This window comes from Tachysurus vachellii, chromosome 7, assembly GCF_030014155.1.
Source record: "Tachysurus vachellii isolate PV-2020 chromosome 7, HZAU_Pvac_v1, whole genome shotgun sequence".
Classification (NCBI taxonomy): domain Eukaryota; kingdom Metazoa; phylum Chordata; class Actinopteri; order Siluriformes; family Bagridae; genus Tachysurus; species Tachysurus vachellii.
Genome location: NC_083466.1, coordinates 19,483,833 through 19,508,355, shown reverse-complemented (window position 1 = coordinate 19,508,355; position 24,523 = coordinate 19,483,833). Strand labels below are relative to the sequence as shown.

At 36.8% G+C, this 24,523-nt stretch overlaps 1 protein-coding gene and 1 pseudogene across 1 annotated transcript; one reads left to right on the top strand and one right to left on the bottom strand.

The window, feature by feature from the left end:
• The window catches only part of LOC132848790 (E3 ubiquitin-protein ligase TRIM39-like), a 63,190-nt pseudogene that overhangs the window by 12,740 nt on the left and 25,927 nt on the right, over positions 1-24,523 (top strand).
• Positions 12,685-18,525, bottom strand: LOC132848075 (kinesin-like protein KIF2C). The gene is made up of 11 exons (XM_060873578.1): positions 18,439-18,525; positions 18,275-18,329; positions 17,938-18,100; positions 16,959-17,049; positions 16,821-16,884; positions 16,618-16,697; positions 14,130-14,272; positions 13,665-13,860; positions 13,280-13,390; positions 12,838-12,905; positions 12,685-12,712 (listed from the first exon to the last, which is right to left on the bottom strand). The coding sequence occupies exons 1-11, from the start codon at positions 18,523-18,525 to the stop codon at positions 12,685-12,687; spliced, it is 1,086 nt and encodes a 361-aa protein (XP_060729561.1).

The window sequence follows — 24,523 nt, the reverse complement described above, 5'->3', positions numbered from 1 at the left end:
TTATGTGAATCTGTGTACAGGAGTTAAAATTTAGATTTAAGATTTAATTTACATTTTTTAGATGTTCAGAGATTCATAATTTATAATTCAGTTTTCAAAAAAAAAATTTCAGATTCAGTTTTTAAGTTTTCAGTTATTCTGAAAAGTTTCAGTGCTCAAATTCAGCATAGAAAAGTGAAGTTTATCGTCCATGTTACTCAGTGCTAGGCAAAGACAATTGAGCCTGTGGTGTGTTGTACTGTTTTGTGTCCTGACATTAAATAAACCCCAAAAGTCCAAATTCCACAACATGGAGTAAATCACTGTTCTTTCCCCTTCACTGTTCAGCTTTATGATTAGATTAAATTCAGCTTCACTTGTAGAAATGAAAGATTCTAGATGTTAGTAAAACATTGTGTGGAAATAATGAATGATTCTGACAGAATGATTTGTTACACCATGTATGTGGAAAAGTGATGAGTATAAAACTCTTTGTCTATCAGAGGGGAATGTTTTTGTTTTGCTGGACAAAGAAGGCTGAGAGATTTATAATCATACAGTTAAAAAAGAATTTAAAAACATACAGTTTCTTTCAATCACTTGAGAGTCACATGTTTTATTTCTAAATGTAAAAACATACCAAATATTTATCACCAAAGACACTCAAGGTTTTTACCTCAAATGTTTTTCTCTCATGTTCTGTGACTCATTCTGTGTATTTCCTGAAAAACAAAAATTACAAAGAAAAAAACAAATCACTAAAATTTCAGAAGGAAACATTTTATATTTCTTATCTTTAACAAACTCCTATTATAAACTCTACAAGTTTATTTCATTTTTAAAGAAAGCTTTTACAAAAATCTTCTACAAATCATTTTATAAACCAATAATAAATCTGATCCACTGGATGATGATTTACCTGTTTATTCATATCACACACTGTGTGTTTCTCTCAGTGGATGTGACTCTGGATCCTGATACAGCTCATCCCAAACTCATCCTGTCTGCTGATGGAAAACAAGTGACACGTGGAGACACACGACAGAATCTCCCTGATACACCACAGAGGTTTAATACATGTCCAAGTGTTCTGGGAAAGCAGAGTTTCTCCTCAGGGAGATTTTATTATGAGGTGCAGGTCAGAGGGAAAACTAAATGGACATTAGGAGTCGCAAAAGAGAACATTAACAGGAAGGGGAAGATTACACGGACTCCTCAGGATGGATTCTGGACTGTGATCCTGAGAAATAAGAATCAGTATAAGGCTTGTCCTGTTCCCTCTGTCCCCCTCACACTGAGAGAGAAGGTGGAGGTTGTGGGGGTGTTTGTGGATTATGAGGAGGGTCTGGTCTCCTTTTATGATGTGAAGTCCAGATCTCATTTCTACTCTTTCACTGGTCAGACTTTCACTGAGAAACTCTATCCATACTTCAGTCCTAATTTACATGTAGGAGGTAAAAATTCAGCATCACTGATCATCTCTCCTGTATTTAATACTGAATAAATTTAAACCTCCCAAATTTGATCATCAGATGGTAAGAGTAAAAAGATTTTGTTGACTTTTTTAGTTAAATTTTAGAAATACATATTTCCTTTTAAAGTGCTGTACATATTATTTTAATACCTGGTTTTAATTGTAATCCTACAGTCTGTTATGATTATGTGACATTATGACTGTGGAACTTTGTCATTACATATCACATATAAATAAAGATCATTTACAGTTTACTCTGATTTTTACTGCAGAATTTAATTTGATCAATAAAATGTATAAAGTTCAGATGCTTATGTCTGTGTAGATAAAAACAAACAAAATGATGTCTGCATAAAACGTCATCAAACACAAACACAATCAAATTCATATTTTATTTAGATATAAAACTCTAAACTTTATCAGCACTAATAAGCAAATTTCTAAAAGGACGGACAGCAGAGGTTCATTAATAAAGCTTCATTAATATTCATAGTGTAAGTGCTACCTGATTGGTCAGTGAAACGTTCATATGTATGTAACTATGTTTTTAAATTCTTTTTTAATCTGTATGATTATAAATCTCTCAGCCTTTTTTGTCCAGCAAAACAAAAACATTCCCCTCTGATAGACAATTTATACTCATCACTTTTCCACATACATGGTGTAACAAATCATTCTTTCAGAATCATTCATTATTTCCACACAATGTTTTACTAACATCTAGAATCTTTCTTTTCTACAAGTGAAGCTGAATTTAATCTAATCATAAAGCTGAACAGTGAAGGTATAGCTGCACTGATCCAATAAATAATGGCCACCAATCATACCTCCCTCTCTCTCTCTCTCTCTCCCTCCCTCCCTCCCCTGAAAAAGAACTTTGAGGCAGAGATGGTGCTAGCAGAGATGAGGATGTTAAGGTTCTCTCTCAGGAAGGAGAATTTTGGAGATGGGACCGTTTGAGACTGCTAGGCATACTACAGTACTACTACAGTAAATGATCTGAGGTGGCTTTCACCTCATCTGTACCACTAATATATTATTGACATTTCTAACCACAGTGTTTGCTCATGAAGGCAACCCTGAATACATTGTCACTGACAATAGCAGTCAGTATTTTTCATCAATGTTCCAGGATTTCTTGAAGGACAATGAGATGTCAAGCATTTCAATAGAGTCCTCAGGAACTTTAAGGAAAATTAAGGCTTACCAGGCTGCCCAGTGAAGTGCAAGAATTCTTTTTTTTTTTTTGGCCGATCTAGCAGAATGTAGTTTCACAGTAAAGTACAACCTTCTCTGGCTTTAAATTCGCACATTTTACAGACATTTAATCACAGAGATTCCACAAAGATTGACCTTTTTGCTTTTGTGAAATGAAACTGAGTGATAAGTTCTAGCTCGCTGGCTACCAATGTTGAGATTGCCAAGCGAATAAGCCACATGATCAGCGCCTGTGTTGAATTTTAGTACAATAATGCGACACACCTCAACGAACCTGGTCTAAAAATCATCTTTTCAGCAGACCATAAAGTTACTTAATGCTCCTACCTCCTTCCATAACAATGCTTGTGAGACTAACTTATCTCCTAAATTTGCAATCCTTTGCTCTCAGACCTTATATTTCTATTTAGGGACATCTATTTCAATGATAAAAACCTCCCATGTCATTGTAAACGTAGTCCTTTTTCCTTCTCAGATCTGCACCGAGCACCACATTTTCAAACAGCTTCTGTCAGACTTCTCAGTAATCAATCCATCAGAAAACTGCTATGTTTTTACTTTTTGGACTTCTATCTTTAATACTCTTCTGACCAAACTACATAAAATATATTGTTGTTGTCGGATTATATAAAACAATATTACTTAGAAGAATAAAAGCTGTTAACTTCAAAACCACATATTTTAATATGTATTTAATATGTAAGAAACAGCCAATTTTAATACCTGGCTTTAATTGTAATCCTACAGTCTGTTTCTTATGATTATGTGACATTATGACTGTGGAACTTTGTCATTACATATCACATATAAATAAAGATCATTTACAGTTTACTCTGATTTTTACTGCAAAATTCAATTTGATCAATAAAATGTTTAAAGTTCAGATGCTGATGTCTGTGTAGATAAAAACAAAACTCTGTTTCTGCCTAAAACGTCATCAAGCACAAATACAGGCAGATTAATATTTTATTTAGAAATAAAACTCTCAGGATAAAATCTTTTTATCAGCACTAATAAGCAAATTTCTAAAAGGACGGACAGCAGAGGGAGCTTCATTAATATTCATAGTGTAAGTGCTACCTGATTGGTCAGTGAAATGTTTCATATGTATGTAACTATGTTTTTAAATTCTTTTTTAATCTGTATGATTATAAATCTCTCAGCCTTCTTTGTCCAGCAAAACAAAAACATTCCCCTCTGATAGACAATTTATACTCATCACTTTTCCACATACATGGTGGAACAAATCATTCTGTCAGAATCATTCATTATTTCCACACAATGTTTTACTAACATCTAGAATCTTTCATTTCTACAAGTGAAGCTGAATTTAATCTAATCATAAAGCTGAACAGTGAAGGTCTCTCTCTCTCTCTCTCTCTCTCTTTCTCTCTGTCTGTCTGTCTGTATGTCTGTAGTTTCTGAAGACACCACATCATTCTGAATACCAAAAAAATAAACAAACAAACAAACACTGTGCGCCTGTTCAGAACTATTTATTGTTTAAATGATCAATCTAACAGGACACATCTGGGTAATAAGAAACACGTCACATTACATTTATATATTTTCAATATTTTTGCTCCTCTAAAAATTGCGTGGTCTGATACAAAATGCACCATGATCTATTTTGTTTACCATAGAAACAAATCTACATTTAAATATTAGTAAATAAAAACTAAAGTTGTAAACTTTTCTCATATTCATCGTTTAAGCTCAACAACATTTTTTATTTGTAAGAACATCATCTGCTTTTGGGTTAACTTAAATATATTATTATTATTATTATTATTATTATTATTATTATTATTATTATTATTATTATTATACTTTCACAGTGTCACTTCTGGTGCTTGTGGACATTTAAATCCTGCTCAGGCTAGTTTACCTCGTGAAGCATTATACTGTATATTGTCTAGTATTTTACTGCTGTACTGAGCTGTTGTTTGTTCTACTCGTGTTTAATACGGTGTTCTGTTTTCCCTGTTTTTGCTCTTTGTGTTTAGTGATTTCAGATTTGTTCACCCCTCTGTTTGACTCTCTGTTTATTTGGATTATTGTCTGTTTTCCGGTTTTGTCTCTGACTCTCATGATTTATTTTCTGTCTGAGTTTTTCAATAAACATCATTAGCAAATGTTTTCTCCTTCATCGGATTCCGCCTCTTCATTACAGATATAAACATGAGTATTGGTAAGAAGATCACAATTGTACACAAACACTATGATGCTGCGGTAAAAATACTCACACACAAACACACCTCAAACAGTATCAACAAATATCACACATCAAACAGATGTGTTTAACATTTGAATATAAAATTAACTAAAAAATAAGTGTTATTAGTATAAAAAAGCTCTTTCTATCACCAAATTACTAACATAGCTACCTGATCCAGACACCATGTCACTCAAACCATGATGTGATTTACAAGAATAATTTACTTTTTAAAAATTACACATTACTTAAATCACTTTTAAAGCAGACAGAATACAAGTGTATGAATGAGGAGGAAAGTAGAACAGTGATGTTACAGGGCGCTGAGGTCAAGAAGATGCAGGAGTTTAAGTATTTGGCGTCAACCATCCAGTGTGGAAAAGAGTTCTCTTTGGGAGTGATGAGAATGGACAGGATTAGGAAGGAGCAGATCAGCAGGACAGCTCAGATTGGCTGTTTTGGGGACAAGGTCAGAGAGGCTAGTGTGAGATGTTTGGACATGTACAGAGGAAGGAGATGGTTTTATTGGTACAGTAGTAAGATGTTGGAGATGGGACGGTTTGAGACTACTAGGCATACAACTAAGGGAGGCTGAAAATCTGACTGTTCTGTTGCTGCATGTTCATCTTGAGTTAATCTCAAACTAAAGAGTAGAGCAAAATAGAATTGACCTTACAACTGTGAACTATATATATTAAAACCACAGAAAGTCCTGAAACTTTACAGGTGTAATGACCATAATACACTCAGTCTCTGCAGTTCTGAAAAGAAAAATATTGATTTTAGAGACTCTGTTTAATAAATAATTTTCTATTCAAAAATTGTCTGTTGACTTGTATTATTTATATCTAACTTTTCTTCCCTACATTGATGTAGACAGTAACACAGTACAATTGTGGTGTTTCACACATTGTTTACCTTTAAAACAGTTATTACTCCTTTAAATCAATTACCCCTCCCACTGACATTACTGTATTGTATAATGTTGTTAAAATGATGCCTGAATTATTGTTTTCCAAGTAGATCTGATTTGTTTCAGTAGTGAATTATGTAGCAGCGTTTATTTATGCTTTCACTACCATTTACTACTACAATTGGAGCATTATACTGTATCTGCATTTGGTGTTTTTGGATGATGACAATGTCTGTAGATTTAGATTTAAAGATTTATTAATGTGGTGAATTAATCTGTCCACTAGATTATAGATAGTTCAACACTATGTTTATCTGTAAAGATATTCTATCTGAGTAATTTATATGTATTTACTTATAACACACAAACGCACACACACACCAATATGGACAATTTCAGTAAACAGATAACTGTTTTTATCCTTTTTTCAGACACTTGGTTTAAAACCTACATCACTACAGCAGCCTAAACAACCTAACCAACCTCCAGATATTGTTGTGATTACATTTATTCAGGATGAACACATCACTGAACTCTCACTGTTTAAAAGATGTTAATTATCTGTCTGTAGGTTGGAGTTTGTTGATTGTTTCATAGATGTCATAGATCAAGTACTTTAATCAAAGAAAGTAATTCAAAACAGCAAATGTAAGGTATCAACTAAAATAATGCTGTTGTCAGTTTACACATAACAATATATTAGGTAAAAATATTGCTGAAGACCATTATGTACATGTAGCTCAGCAGTAAATATAAAGGTGTAGCTCATTCACCATCAGATTTCTTATAACCACAGTCACTCCTGGTGAAGTCTCTGCATTAAATGCAGCAGTATAACATGCAGTGCTGATGACAGAAACTCATGATCTCAACACACAGTGCTTCAGAACCACAGCCTCATCAAATTTTATTCAGTTGTTTCATTAACACAAAGAACACAAGGAATCCACATCTACTTTAATTTCTACAATGACAGATAAAGACATTTTTTGCTTTGCACCAAGCATTTGCACGCTTATGTATTTAACATACATTCCATGATATTATACTGAATAAAGTGCACTAGTGGCAATCACTCACTCACTGTGGATTTTTACACAATGTCCTCCAAATAGTTGGGTTCAGAAAACCCCATTCATCTCCCAAGAGCTTTACCACTGGGGTGTCATAAGTGTCATAAGACACGTTTATAAAACACAGACACATTACTAGCATCGCTGTTGTATTTTAATTCTGAGCTACTTTCCAGGATTGTCAGTGAAATTTGTTTTTCCTGTATTCTTAAACATTAAAGCATATGGATAAAAATGACCATCATCCCTGTTGTACTTCAAAGCCACATCAGGTGTAATATTCTGTAATATATAAAGAAAACTCAGAAAGAGTAGTGGAAGCTAGGCTAAGAAAGGAAGTTGATATTTGTGAGCAGCAGTATGGCTTCATGCCCAGAAAGCGCACTACTGATGCAAGTTTTGCTCTGAGAATGTTAATGGAGAAGCACAGACATAGTCAGAAGGAGCTGCACTGCGTCTTTGTGGATTTAGAGAGAGCGTATGACAAGGTGCTGAGAGAGGAGCTATGGTACTGTATCAGGATGTCAGGTGTGGCAGAGAAGTACATCAGAGTAGTCCAAGATATGTTCGATCTGTCTGAAAGTGTTCACTGATCCAGTCACCACTCCATGTGAACACAACTTCTGTAAGAGCTGCCTTACACAGTGCTGGTACAAGAGTCAACACTGTCTCTGTCCATTATCTAAACAGAAATTCACCAAGAGAATTCCCCTGAACTGAAGATTAATACAACACTGAGAGAGGTTGCAGATCACTTCAAGAAGAAAAGTTGTTCTGACAAACCTGAGGTTCTTTGTGATTCCTGCAGTGGAGAGAAGCTGAAGGCCCTGAAATCCTGTCTGGATTGTGAGTTTCTGTAAAATTCATTTAGAGCTACATAATCGTGTTCCAAAACTTAAGAAACACAAGCTTATAAACCCTGTTGAGAACCTGGTGGCCAACATATCGTCGCTGTCGGGCGGAATCCTCGTATCTCCAAAACCATTATTTTTCAGGAAATTAAAAAAACGCCGTACCTTATCTGCAGTGCACAGGGTTTAGTCCGCGTTGCAGTGGATTGTCTTGCGTTAAATTCCTGTCCTCAGACGAGCACCAGAACTAGCGGGGGTCAAGATTTTTTTTTTCTTTGAGCCCAGTGTTTTGAAGACATTTACCTCAGAAGACGTGTTGATTCGTTGCGACTCTTATTAAGGAGAAATATGCCGCGAAGCTCTCCCGCGGAGTGAAGAAGAGGTGGACAGTTGAAGTGTCCAATGGAGTTATGAGATTTGCGCTCAAGCTATTTTCAAGACTTTAGATTGGTTAATAACTTGTAAAAATAACAGACCCATGTGGGGACTGACCAATAGCATCGATATGTGAAAAAATATGAAATAGACAAAATTTGGACATACGAGGTTTCCGCCCGACAGCGACGATATGCTCAGACATGTGTGTGTGTGTCAGTTCTGTATTGAGACAGACCACAAGAATCACAGCACTGTTCCTATAGAGGAGGAGAGCAGAGAGAGGAAGGTGAGAAACACTGACTAACTTCCAGTAGGAGATCAGATAGAAAGTTTGTGATTTAAATTTAAATTTAGCAAAATTACATTTTTAACAAAATTATTAGTTGTCTTCTCTGTCCTCAGACTCAGCTGGTGGAAACACAGACAGATGTGCAGCAGATGATTCAGGACCGACTGAAGAAGATAAAAGAGAACAAACACTCAGTAGAGCAAAGCAAAGTGTGTACAAACATGACATTTGTTTATATCTGATACATTCAGTAGTTTTTTTATTATGTAGAAATAAACATAGTACACTAACAGTGTTATCTGATGGAAGTGAAAATGTGTTCCTCCTTTAGAGAAGCACAGAGAAAGAGAAAGCAGACAGTATTGAAGTTTTCACTGCTCTGATTCGCTCCATTGAGAGAAGTCAGGCTGAGCTGCTGGAGGTGATGGAGGAGAAGCAGAAAGCAGCAGAGACGCAGGCTGAAGGACTTATTAAAGAGCTGGAGCAGGAAATCAGTGTGCTAAAGAGGAGAGACACTGAGCTGGAGCAGCTCTCACACACTGAGGAGCATCTCCACCTTCTACAGGTCAGTGTTCCTCTTTCTGCTCACTGACAATGCAGAACATCACAGAACAACACTCACCATGCTGAGGGATTTCTCCTCTCTCCTGCTCTACTGTAGATTTACTCCTCCATGTGCAGCCCTCTACACTCCAAGAACTGGACTGAGATCAGTATTAACACTGATGTGAGTGGGGACACTGTGAGGACAGCTCTGTCTCAGCTTCTGAATGAGAAACTCAATAAAACACTCAATAACAAGTTAAAGAAAACAGGTGAGAAATTATTTTGTACGTTAGATTTGATAAAAAAAAGTTTTTTAATAATAAACTAAAGTAGATGTTTTAGATATATGTTTTGCAAAATCTAAATATAAAATACCAATAACTGATCTGAAATCTAATGACATTGATGTTTTGTTGTAATTAGTTTCCACAGAACTGAAGAGGATTCAGCAGTATGCAGGTACAGTGAGCTTTCTGATTTCCTCTCATATTAAAATGTACATATCAGCATTACACCACTGCATCATCAGACTTATTTTCATCTGTAGATCTCTCCAGATAAAAGGAGTATTAAAGTGTCTCATTATCCTCCTCACTATAGCTCCTTATTACTGTCATGCACTAAAGCCCTTAAACCCTTTTCTACTTTACAAACACTGATCATCTTCTTACATTTCACTAATAAAATAATGCAGGAACAGATGTATGTTTGTACAGAGATTAACTTTATACCTTTAACTGCATGATAAAATATTGATTTCTTTGACTATCAGTGGTAAATGTAATCTTTATGCTGTCCAAAAGGTCAGGGTTTTAAACTCCTGCAGTTAGAAAAGAGTTTTTACACCATGCAGTGTTTCTGTCATTTACAAATAAGCTTGAACATAAAAGTCATGAATGTATTCTACAAAAATATATTTTTTTACACTAACACTAACTGACACCCTAAACAGGTATATTTGACAAAATATTTTTTGTATCAGTTAAAGAAAATGTGAATGTTTCAGCCCTAAACTACAGACACAGTTTATTATATAGAGACTATTACTGAACTATTTCGTCCATCAGAATCAAGATTTTCCTCAAATGTTTTTATCTCATGTTCTGTGACTCTTTCTGTCTTTCCCGAGTGAAAAAAAAATCATAATATAAAATGCAGGAGAGTGTTTTACAGTATACTCGACTACTCTATATCAGTTCTACCTCCTTTTTAAGATCTTTGTTGTCTTTTATCAATTCATCTTAGGGTCATGGTGTTCAGATCTGTCAGGGAGACAGAACATGGAGTGGCAGTCAGCCTGAATGTGTCGGTGAGTCTGTGACGTGTTTATCATAGACAATATCTCTCTCAATATCTCTTCATATGAAATGATTGGATATGATTTTCTAATGACTGTATAAATGGCTGGATGTAACAGAGATTCAAACGTGAAGCCAAAAACTCCTTTTCATTTATTTAATATTAGCTACGGAAATTCATATTATTTTTTACTTAAATGATGAAAACTGTCAGTTAGTTAGTTAATTGTAGCTTAATCATTCAAATCCAACTCTCAAATCCTTTCTTGACCATAGTAAAATACCTGGTTGGCCCACAGAACCTCACATGTCAGGCTGATGGAACATGGAGCTCACCTGCACCAACTTGTGAAGGTAAGAATGCTGCTTTAATTACACAAGTATTGTATTTATCAAATGACTGAACCTGCATTTCTTGGATATCTTTGTCTCAGCCTCTAAAGGTTGTGAAAAGCCTGAAGGATTCATAAATGGGAAGGTTCTGGAACAGAGCCTAGTCAGCTGGAAGGCTCTCGAGTTTTTCTGCAATAAGGGCTACGCTCTACAAGAGGAGTCCCTTGTTGTCTGCATGGGAAATGGATCTTGGAGTTCACCGTTTCCTATTGGTACATGTAAAGCCACCAGTCACAATCATTCAACTGCCTACAACACATCAACGTTTAATCGCATACACTTAAAGAGAACTAAATGAAATAGTTGAGAAGAAAATTAGATTTGATTTGCCATGCAAAAAAAAAAAAATCAAATATTAATACATCAATCATACAACAATAACATATTCTAGATATTGATGTCGAGAGTGAATGAGATACAGTCTTGTCCAGTTCCTTCTTCTTAATCATCAGTGTGAAGTCTCTTACTGTTACTTATGCTCCCTTACTGTTGCCCACATCAGTTCTCTCTTAATTTTTATCTCCAAGTGATTATAAGAACACGTTTCTGCAACAAATTACCACACTGACATTCGATGAACTACAACAAACAACAATATTTTAATACAATAATAACTTTGCTTCCTCTTCAGCCTAGTCATGCCCTGCACTGCCTGGATTGACAGGGAACGATGTTAACACCACATTATTCCTGGTGGGCCAGACAGTGCCAATCAACTGTCCTAAAGGTCAGCAGGTCAAAGGGCATCATGGCCAAAGCACTGCCATCATAACCTGCAGGAGTGACCAGACCTGGACTCCAATCAGGGCAGTTTGTGAGAGTAAGTAAACATCTCTCAGCACTATTACTACACTGTATCTAATAACTCTTCCTTTTTTTATTTACTCTCTTAATAAAACAAGAATTTGGTTGAAACCAAATCGTGCTTTCGCGGGTAACATCATGGAAGGCACTGGAAGGAGTATTTGCTTGGAGAATGGCACATGGACTCCACTCCCTTCCTGTAGAGGTAGCACAACGACTTGCCCCATGTCAGCCTTCCCCTAAATGAACTTTCTTTTCTACCTACAGAAAACACACACACACACACACACACACACAGTCTCATGTTTTGTTGCAAACACACGGCAAGAAACTGAGGAAGGAAAATGACAGGAAAATGAGTAGATGCTAATTATGTCCTTCTACTAATTTATCTCAGTTCACCAACATGTTGTTCACCTACTCTTTGCATCACATGTAAAAGATGTTTTCCCCCCAGACCATGACACTTCCTCCTCCACGCACACAACATGCACACAAAATCTCATGATTTTAGGGATTTTTTCTGCAACAGGTGTTGGGACTCGTATACAGCCACGTGACAGGGTGAATATATTATAGTATATATATTCAATATGAACAGATTATTTAACACTTTTACATAATCTGTTCTTGATGCCCGATGACGCCTGAGATAGGCACAGGCACCCCGTGACCCGAGGTAGTTCGGATAAGCGGTAGAAGACATAATCAGTTCATATTGAATATATACTGAAACTTAGAAGAACGAAACAAAAAACACAAATGTTTTTTGTGAAAAATGATTAACATTTGTTGTGAACATGAGAACGGTGATTTCTGTAGACACACTTCTTCCTCCTTTCACAGGGTGCCATTTCCTTTCTGTATTGAGTGTTTAATCTATCAACTTGTCTATATTGTATATGTCATCCTGTTACACATTCTGTTACAATGTTACACTGTGGAGCTTCTGTCACTATGACAAATTCCTCGCATGTGAAAACATGCCTGGCAATAAAGCTCTTTCTGATTCTGATTAAATCGCCTTAAATCGTCTCTGCTTATGGTTATGCCTTAGAATACTTTCTTGAGTGCCACAAAATTCTCTGTCAGCTCACGTGTCACTCTCACACTGTACTGTAAACCGAACAGCAGGAATATGATAACAGGATATGAAATCATCCTTTGAAGAATATCTATTTGTTCTCTAAACACTGACTTCAGAAACCTATGTGGGAGGTCAAAGATTGAAGAAGACGGATTCCACAATTACCTTAGAGATTTCCGTTCTGCTTCTTCACCCTAACAGCCAGAGACAGGAACAAGTGTGACAGCAAGTCTAGCCACTAGAGAGACCCAGAAAAAAACTGGGCCTTTTTTTGGCAGCAGAAGCAAAGTAATTTGATGCACATTTGAACTGTGCCTACCTGTCTGCGAAACGCAATGTGTTTAAAGTGCGTTCACCAGAGCTCAAACCCGGCGAGATCATGGCGATCTGAAAGGGACACCAAAAAAATCGTGGTACTGTCTTTATATCCTACTTTAAAATTTCTACAGCTGCTGCTGCAATTTTTTTTGTTACTCAGTGAAAATTCTGTAAACTATTTTTTAAAAATATATTAACGGTTCTTTAATTGACATTATTTAAAATATCAGAAATTTAAGTTCCTAAATGAACAGCCAAAGTATATTTGGTTAGCATTTAAACAAATGAACCATATGCATTATATGGTTCATTTGTTACATTAACATTAGCCACAATGTATTAGTGCTTAATTCAATTGTTTACTCATGTCGGGTAATCAGTAGGTTATAAGACCTTAATGTAAAGGAATTGAACATTTTTACATATGAACTAGGTCTAATTACCATGCACATTCTGGACTTTTCTCCAATTAAGGAGTCCCGGAGCACCTGAGTCAGCTTACTCCTCCGGAAAGGAACGTGCTGTCTCTTCTCCCCAAGTGATCGAATGCATTCCTGGGAATCGGATACATTCACATGGCATCAGCAATAAGACACAGCAGGACCCTAACATTGTATAATAGTTTACAATAATAATAACTTGGCTCACTACAAAGCTCAATCAGAACCGAATGACCTTTATTTATTTATTTATTTGTTTGTTTGTTTGTTGGGGGGTGTATTCTGATTAAAAACAAAATTCCCATGCAATTCTATACATTAATATCATTCATAGTACTTTGCATTACAGCGCAGCAGGAAATGACACATTTGGTGCCTAGATGAGTACCCTCAATGCAAGAAGACTGCGATTTATATTTGTTGTAGTCTGCCAGTCATCTTTGCTGACATCTGTGGCCCGCTCATCCCCTGCCAGGTCCACCAGCGAGAACTTCCCATGAAGCATTTTATTTCGCCTTAAAATAATCTGCAGGATGGCGTGGGAACGGGAAGAGCGGGCATTTGCAAAAGTCCAGCCAGATGTTCTAGAACAGAGGTGAAAACAAGTCATCCAATCAATTAAAGCACATTTTTCCAGTTATACACAACTTGATTCATAAAGACTGTTCATATGCTCATAGGAATCTGCTCCATCCTCAGACAACAGTGCGCATCATTAACTGGTCAATAGTTGCAACAGTTACTCGTTCCACAGATACAGGATCAAGCTGTGCAGCTGGAAATATTGAGTATTTAACTAGAAGCTTTTAGACATTTGATAGCATTTCGCACTACTATGTCTGAAAAAGCATACCTGCGTGCACTCCCCTGCTCAATCAACCTGATCATATTGTCAGCAGATGACACAGGTATTTCCTGCAGGCCAACAACCTGTACCTGCTGTTTTCTGTCTTGAAGTACACGCAGCTTTGCCTTTTCGTTTAGCAAGTCAAAGACCTGAAAACATAAGTTTAATCATTAAAAAAATCAGCTAAAGGACATTTGCAGTTTTGGAATTAAAGCCTTAGGAAATTATAATAAAGTTTGGGCAAAAAAAAAAAAAAAAAGGGTATTTGCCACAGATCCACCCAGTAGACATTATCAGGTGCTCATGTTCAGGACCCCTAACTTATAACACCACTCAAATAGAGCTAAAGACAATAGTGCATAGAGAGCTACCCAATATTAGCACAGTCAGCAGGAATGCACAGCGAGACACATGACAATCTAATGATCAATCTGACAAAGATTAAGATGGCCCATCTCGTATCCAAAAGGACAGAAATTCCAGGCAAGTAACCAGTAATTCCTACATCTTGATGAGGCTAGAAATAAATCGAAAGGTTTAAAGGTTCAAATCACAGAACTTGCATCAGATGTTTAGACTGAAAAACTACATATGTTAATTCCTTTAAAGGCAGGGTCTCCGATTTTTGAAAGCCAATGTTGAGATTTGAAATCATCAACAAACAGGTCCCTAACCAAAATGGGTCCCACCCCTGTATTGATAGCTCCGCCCACACATACATACGTAACCCAGGCAACTAATGGAAAGAAATGTGTCTTTATCATAGCTGAAGGGAAGAACAATACAATTGCAGATAAACACACAAGCATAATCATGCAAAGGACAAAGGCATATATTAGTTCTGTGTAACAAAGCAAAACCAACATTACTCACCTATCGAGAAGGAAAAAAGCAACCTCGGCATCTTAAGTAAAGTTGGCCGCATATTCACAGATTGGAGTTTCCCGAGTCAATAACTCCTGAGCTAAATGCTGTTACTACACAAAACGCAGTTGTAGCTGCGTCTCTACATTACTACGATAGAAAAGAGGTGTTATTTGTGTAGTAACAGCGTTTAGCTCAGGAGTTATTGACTCGGGAAACTCCAATCTGTGAATATGCGGCCAAATTCCCGCTCCTTCAGTTCTCTCCAGTGCTGGAAAGCTGATCCTATATTAACACGGGTCCTACTTCTTGCCTTATCGTAAGCCTTTCTTCGCTTCCTTTCTTTGTTTTTATCCTCCATTTCAATGCTAAATCCACTTTCGGCTAATGTCACACATGCGCACTGAACACTCTCTCCGCCCATATTGACAAGACCCGCCCCTTTCTGCTCATTGGCTACACGTTTGTTTTGATCTTTGTTTATTATTCGGCCCGACTCAGTTTTCTGAAGCATTTCTCAAAAATAGGAGACCCTACCTTTAATTAGCACGACAGCAAATCCTTGGTAGGACTAGACCAGGGGTCAGCAACCTTAAACACTCGAAGAGCCATTTGTACCCGTTTCCAACAGAAAAAAAACCTCAGGGAGCCACAAAACCCATTTGACATCTAAAATGAAGATAACACTCCATATATTGTTTTTTAACTTTATGGAAAGTATAGAAAAAACTGTAGCGTGTTGCATTTATGAAATCAATGACCTGCTACCGAGTAAACAAAATTTTATTTCTGCAGGCAAACAAAAATATTTTGAACAGTTTGAATTAACCTTAACAAAAAAGACGCTGGGTTGAAGGTTACTTTCACATAAAATGTTCAATGTCTAATTGAGTCCTATTCGTATTCATGACATCAAAATTTTAACTTGCCGGCTGCAGCAACCAACAAATGCGTCTGCTTCTGTGTGTTGGATTTCGCAAGTTGGCAGTTATGACGCATATTTTGAGCGTGAAAAAAATTAAACACGGTTTATTTTAATGCAGGGCTGTCAAGTGTCACGCATTGAGAGTGACAGTCGCGCATTTCGGTCTTTTCTCACGCTCTCCTGCCACACATTGTATTTCTCACGCAGAAAATCTTTTTGACTATTTATCATATATTTAATATGCCGCAGCACCCAAAATGTACCAGTCCGCAGCCTGACACTTTTCAGCCAATCAAAAAAAAGAGGCTACACATTAGCCAATCAGAAAATAGCACTATCTGGGTAAGATTTAATGCAACAACCATTGAAAAAAAGCATATTCATTAGCGAGGGTATTTTCACGCTTTGGAGATGTCACACTTGCCTGTCTTCAAAACCTGAGAGCCCTGTTAATGTTACAAGAGCATCATAATCTTAGAATGACATTTTTTTAAAAACTAACTAACTAAAATAAAATAAATTTAAATTAAATATTTATTTTCCAAATCTACAGGGAGCCGCAGCAGAGGGATGAAAGAGCCACTTGCGGCTCCGGAGCCGCGGGTTGCCGACCCCTGGACTAGGGGATAAAATGAGCTGTACACAGTTACATTATTCACACTTTAATGTTTAGTTCATTCTAAGTATTGAATCTAATGGACACACCTTGTCGTTGTAAATTTCAAAAAAGGTCACATATAAGCGCAGGGCAGAATGCTGTCCCAGATGTGCGAACACATCCTGTGCTGTAAGGTACATGGACAAATAAATTTAAATAAAAAATAAAGAAAGAAAATAATGATAAATAAAAAAATAATTGTCTGATTATTTAACAAATTTGTAAGGAGAGTGAAACATTTACAAATCACCTGCCAGGGCATAGATTCCCTCATATCTTTTCTTAGCCTTGCCTGACAAGTCTCCACCCATTGTCTGTAAAGCAAAATATGTAATGAGGATTTCTTCATTCATTGAAGTATATCTTAAAAAACTGTCAGTATACGTACATGTGTCTTCCCACTACCCGTTTGCCCATATGCAAAACATGTTGCAGTTCCACCCTCGAATATAGAACGTACCAGAGGTTTTGCAGTGAACCTGAAAAGAGAACAGAAAAAACTTCCATCAGAAATGTATAAATATCTAAAATTACCACAAACTGGATGGTGGGACAAGTAATTTGGGATCTATAACGCATCGTGCTACATAGTGTGATGATACCACATATAGCCATTTCTGGCCTACAATAAGTGGATGGAGTTAATCTACGGTTTGTATAAAATGATAGAGATTTAAGCAATTCTGTATGCCGCTCTGGATAAGGGCGTCTGCCAAATGCTGTAAATAAAATGATACATGGCTTTAAATTAATTAAGTTATATGCATTTCACCGACAGACTAGTTTATCCAACCAGATAAGCAAATATAGACAAATGTAAAATGACCCAAAAAAAATCCAGCATGATTACTATTTTTCATTCATTCATTCATTTTCTACCGCTTATCTCGGGTCACAGGGAGCCTGTGCCTATCTCAGGCGTCATCGGGCATCAAGGCAGGATACACCCTGGACGGAGTGCCAACCCATCACAGGGCACACACACACACTCTCATTCACTCACGCAATCACACACTACGGACAATTTTTCAGAGATGCCAATCAACCTACCATGCATGTCTTTGGACCGGGGGAGGAAACCGGAGTCCTCGGAGGAAACCCCCGAGGCACGGGGAGAACATGCAAACTCCACACACATAAGGCGGAGGCGGGAATCAAACCCCCAACCCTGGAGGTGTGAGGCGAACGTGCTAACCACTAAGCCACCGTGCCCCCTGATTACTATTTTAATTTATTTATTTTTATCTGTGTGTAAACCTCACCAGCAACCAATTTATCAGCCAATAGAGGTGGCATCTCCTTAATTAATTACAGATAACTGCAAAAAAAAAAAAAAAAAAACCCCAAAAAAAAAAACACTTAGTTACCTGTAGACCAAATCGTTGGTGGCATCTTCATTGAAAACATAATTAAAATAAAAGTGACGGTTTTCCATGTACGAGGTGCGATCAACCTTTTGTTTGATACGATGGAAAATGAGGTTGCGATTTCCATTAATCGTCACCACGTCTAAATCTTTTGTCGCCAATTCTGAGGAAATGCAGTCAGAAAAAAAAAAAAAGAAAGAACAAACAAACAAACAAACAAACAAACAAAAAAACAAAACCACACATACACAATTGATTAAAAAAAACAACATTATATAAATGATTATTTTACAGGTCCTTTATAGCTATTCTTAGAGAAAACAGTTTGACATTCTACCTTTTTTATTCTGTGGTCGCTTCCGAACACATACACAGATTCTGGGGAACTTGACCTTAAACAAACAAATTTATTTAAAATTTCACTAATATGAAAAACATGAATGCATTGGTGGTCCTAATAGTGGATGGTATTTTGGCATCATGCACTGTTAAAGTACTTACAGGCTCACTTAAAGAAAATGGAATTTTCTCCACAGTCTCCCGATAGTTTTTAATCATCTGGTAAATCTGCTTGTTGGGGAAGTTCATATCTCCGTTAAATAGAAACATGAGGAGGTGCAATGCTTTCCGTGAATTATTTAAAATGTTCAAATACACCACATACCTTTTCTTTCTTAGTTTTGTTTTCTGGGATTTTAGCTGAAAATAATAATAATATTTTAATAGCAAAAGAAATACTAAATTAGTTACAAAAATACTGAATCACACAAAAAGCACTTTTTATTTCTAAATATTTACATTTGAATAATAAAAAAGCAGACTTACTGATGTTAATGTATTGAATAAATAACTGATCAATGATCACTCAATATTGAAAATTTTAAAATTTCTGTTTTACTAAACACCCTACCCTCATCTGATCATCTTCTTTAGTATCTACGGAAATTCTTTTTTTACCATACCATACAGGTTGCTCAGTATTATCAGATAATATAAGTGTTGAATCTCACAGTATCTCACAGTATCTGAATCTCACAGTATCAGCACATGACTTTTGGGGAAAAGGAAGGATACACTCCGAAAGCTTCGTGTAAACAGAGGTTCTCAACCTATTTTTGGCCAGCAACTCCCTTGAACAGTATATGATGGCATTATGCCAGAATTCCCACTAGCGCAGACTATGGCCTGAATAAAAGTACTGCATGAACTGCATAACATAGCAAAAAAATATTGCATTTTGTGACTAGAAGTAATAGGGCTCAAAATCTCGAAATGACTAAAAATGAGAAATTATTAAAAAATAAAAATAAAAAAAGTTTTGTAAGTCATTCCAGGTTATTTAAAAAAAAAAGTTGAGAACCTATGGCATAATCATTTAGATAAGATTAAAATTGTTCAAGCCCCTTCAGTGAGAGAGCATAGGTGAAAAAGTGCTGACACATGCACATTATACAAACCTGGCTCCTCAGATGGACCAGCTGGAGAAGCCATTTCAAACAGGAAACACACATTAAAGGTGGGGTGCACGATGTTTGAGAAATGCTTCAGAAAACTGAGTGGGGCCGACAAACAAAACAAAAGTGTAGCCAATGAGCAGAAAGGGGCGTGTCTTGTCAATATGCGGTGAAGAGAGTGTTCAGTGCGCATGTGTGACATTAGCTGAAAGCGACTGAAACATTGACATGGCGCATACCTGCCGTTACCTCTGCCTCGGGTTCTAGGTGTTGAACGTCGTCTACCGCGTGAAATGGAGTTAAACCTTTCACGGTACAACACACAGTACAACAAATACACATTTGTATTACCATAGTATTACTCATTGAGTTCATGTATTGATAAAAATATCCCCTCGGCCAGCTGCCCCAGCAGGTTCCGCCATAATAGTTGCCTGGGTTATGTATGTATGTGTGGGGCGGAGCTATCAAAACAAGGTTGACACCCATTTGGGTTAGGAGCGTGTTTGTTTTGGTGATTTCAAATGTCAACATTGGCTTTCAAACATCGTGCACCCCACCTTTAAGATAATACATTGAGTTGTTTATTGAAAAAGAAACCCTCTGGGGAATTAAATCCAAGGTCACTTACACTTTGAAGGTGCAGGGAACTTTTTTGTAGGATGCTCTGATTTCTGAAAGAAAATATATATATATATATGTCACAATACCAAAAACAATAATAAAAGAATACAGTAGTTTTTTAATAGACAATATTTTTTTTCATAAATAATACAATGTTGGGGCAATTAGAATCACTTCACTGATGACAGGTGCATGATAATTACTTTTGAAAAGAAGATCAGATGTGTTTGTACTCAGAATGAACCAGTCACATAATTCATTAAATATTGTGCACACTTGTGCAGTTTCTGCCTTTTTGCCCCATTTTGTTGGTTGCTAGAACACTTTAAAAGTCAAAAATAGTAGGACATGACAATAATATTCAGTTTTGACAAGGGGATGTAGACATTTTACATCCACTGCAGTGAAAATAGGGTTTCTCACCAATGGTGACCGTGAAAGCTTGGAAGATCCTGCATATTCTATTTTTAGCTTTGCAATTAGGTCAGCATTTAAATGAACAATGCACAAGCACAACTCTTTCCAAAGCAGGTACACACAACAAACAAACAGCTGTGAATATGTGATGATGTAGCTGATGTCTTTTGACCAACCTCTTTCCCTCTAGTCCACTCCGCATCTACTGTCTTCTTGGTAGCATTGACAGTTTTAACTGTGGCAATGCGAACTCTACCTGCACACACACACACACACACACACACACACATACCTTCACCAATGATTCAGCCAACAAAAACTCATGAAACTTGAATAGCAAGTAGCATTAACAAATCACACCATAAATACGATTAAAATCAAATCAAATTTTATTTGTCACATACAAATACATACAAAGCATGACATGCAGCGAAATGCTTTTTACAACTGGCAACTGTCCACAACTGTCCACTCTGGTTCCGTTGATGTTTAGCGGTTGGTATGACCGCTCCTGCTTTGTGCTGAAGTCCACTATCAACTCTTTAGTCTTGCTGATGTTCAGCAGAAGACTGTTCTCCTGGCACCATCTCTCCAGGTTTTTAGTCTCCTGTAGGTAGGCCGTCTCGTCATTGTTGATCAGGCCCACCACGACAGTGTCGTCAGCAAACTTGATGGTGGTGGAGTTGGAAGTGGCCACACAGTCACAGAGCGTTTGGTTGGTTTAGCCCTGTTAAGGTATGTTTATTTTTATTTAGTTTTGTTTATTTGAGTATGCCTGGTACTCATGAAATGATCTAATTTGTTATAGGTTGTTGGATGTCAGTGACTAGTTATGTCACCATAATGATTTATGGTGGGTTTATGCGGTTGAGGTTGCTGTGTTTGTACAGTTTGCAGTGAAATTACTTCTCCCTGTAGGAAGCTCCATTATCTTTTGTCCCTTGATTATACCAACTGAAGGAGGCTGCCCTTGTGGTCTGTTTCTGGTCACGGTAGATGACCCAAATTATTTTAATGCTTTGTTAGTCTTCGAAACTGGAAAGTTTAATGTGTCATAAATTGGGATTTTCTTCCACATATTTGCCTGAAAATCTTGTTTGGATTGTTCCAAATTATGCACTTTGCAAGTAATATTAATTTTGTCTATTTTCGTTGAACTATGTGTTCGTAAAATAATTACCTCCTGTGGGCCACATTTCACACTTTTGCCCTTTTCAGCGCAATGAACATACATACAGACACAAAAACGCACACATAAAATGTCCACTAACACACGCACCCAAGGCACACACTCACAACACACACACGTGTTTTCATATTCAAATCATATTTGTTTCCTCTCACTTATTTATGAATTTAGTTGCATCAGTCAGCTTTAACCTGGGGATGTGCTGAGTTAATGTTTGACATACACCAGTGGTTGTCCAAAATAATATTTAATAATATCTGCTTATTTTACTCAAAAACATGGCATAATTTCATAAGGTTTATTGTTTATAAATTACATATAATAAAAAGCATAAGAGGTGTAAAGGAAGTTTTATTTACAAGAAATTACGACATGTTTTTGAGTGCCGTGTGTGTAGCCCGTTTTTGGGTGATCAGATGACATCTGTGGGGCAAAATAGACATTACAAGTGTAAAAGTTGTGGAAGTCGTGGCCTAATGTTTAGAGTTTGACTCCTAACCCTAAGGTTGTCGGTTCGAGTCTCTGCACACAATACCACGACTGAAGTACCACGACCGAACCCCCCCAACTGCTCCCCGGGCACCGCAGCATAAATGGCTGGCCACTGCTCCGGGTGTGTGTTCACGGTCTGTGTGTGTGCACTTTGGATGGGTTAAATGCAGAGAACGAATTCTGAGTATGGGTCACCGTACTTAGCTGTATGTCATGTCACGTCAAAATGTTCACAAATGTAAGGCTAATCACACAGAATGGTGATAATTGTATAATTTTTGATTTATAAGCATTCAAGTCAATTTGACCTTGAAAAAACAGGTTTTATTATTTGCTGACATTAAAAATGGCCAAAATGGTTTAGAAACAATCTCCTGGCTTTGAAATATACCAGCCTGTAATAATCAGCTTTTGTGCCTCTATAGTGAAAATAATTCAACATTTCTGTTTTTTTTTTTTTTACTAAAAAATAAGGCATTTTTATATATAAGTTAATATGTTGGAAACAAGTTAGACTAAAAAGGTGAAAAAAAATGGCTATCATATACACTTTATTTTTTATAAGCAGACAAAACAGACAAGGTCAAGTTGACTCGGCGCTCCTAATTTGCATTGGAATGCAGGAAAGGACTGCAGGAGGGTTTGTAGGCACCTACGTTGTGTGGGCCTTCAGGGTTCTACAAATGGTAAGGTAAAAACTTAAGCTAGCTTATCTGCTAACTAGGTAATATTTCATTTTATAGCTTTTTTTTTTTTTTACCATCACTCTCTCTAATTCTGATCTCAAGTCCAACGAGAAGCTTTGCAGTCGCTGGGTCCATGATAAAAGTCGCTGGGTCCGAAATAAAAGATGTTAAAATATAAATATAATAATACAGCGCTACCAAATCATTCAAACTACAAATCTCAACCGCCAAGTTTTCAAAATACGTCAGCGGAAGTTGTTCACCAAGACGGAAGTACGAAGGAAACCGGTCCTGCAGTCGGATAATTAAAGCTGCTATATAAGTTAAAGCTGTATGTCATTTAAATTTAGTGCAAACAATAAAGACAATGAAGGATTCCTGTTGTATGGAGTCATGTTTTGTAACTGACATTGAACGCAGTTTATTGTATTTAATTGGGTTTCTTTATTGTTATGATGTTCATTCATCTTCTACCGCTTATCCGAACTACCTCGTGTCACGGGGAGCCTGTGCCTATCTCAGGCGTCATCGGGCATCAAGGCAGGATACACCCTGGACGGAGTGCCAACCCATCGCAGGGCACTCACGCAATCACACGCTAGGGACAATTTTTCCAGAGATGCCAATCAACCTACCATGCATGTCTTTGGACCGGGGGAGGAAACCCCCGAGGCACGGGGAGAACATGCAAACTCCACACACACAAGGAGGGAATCAAACCCCGACCCTGGAACGTGCTAACCACTAAGCCAACGTGCCCCCTCTGTTATGATGTTTTTAGTTTGAATACTTTTACTATAGAAACTGATTGAAATTCAAGAGACTTTTATTGTGAAAATTGTAACAGAGAGTGATGCAGGAAGACGATGCTGCCACACACATGCTGAAACAGGGAAAGTTTTCGTTTTTCAAGCTTATATATTTAAGTTAAATTGTATTTAGCCTCGATAGAAAGAGACGTCAGTAACAAGATAAAGTTCTCCTGTAGTAATAAGCGGCCAATTAAGTAAGTTTTCTGTTAATGATACATGCGAGTTATTTGTATTTCTGTTCAATAATTATAATGTCCTTTGTATTTTGCATCTGTATTATTTTCTTATAGTTTTCACGGCATTTATTGAGTCTGATTATCCGTCTGTTTGGTCAATAAAGCCAATGAATCAAGAATTCTGAAGCCCGTGAAGTTACTGAGGGGAGCTATATTTTGTAAATGTTTATAAATATCAGTGTTTCAGTTTGGATAATTCATCAGGTGGCTTTGTGTTTTTTAAAACCATTTATAACTCCTTGACTCCTAGTAAAGACTGTATTTGAGGTGTAGAATTAAATTCAATTCAAATTTATTTGTATAGCGCTTTTTACAATTGACAATGTCTCAAAGCAGCTTTACAGAACATAAACATAGAACAAAAGGTTAATATAAAGAATAATATAAAGATTAATATAATACAAAATTCAAGATTAATTTGAGAGAGATTTAAATTTGTTTGTATTTATTCCCAATGAGCAAGACTGAGGTGACTGTGGTAAGTAAAAACTCCCTTGAATGGTGAAGGAAGAAACCTTGAGAGGAACAAGACTCAAAGGGAAACCTCATCCTCATATGGGTGACACTGAAGGGTGTGATTATAAATATACAGTCTGACAAATGTTGTATTGATGTAAAAGACCACATGGAGTTCACATCTCCTCTTTAGTATCGCAGAGTCTAACTGGAGCTGGTA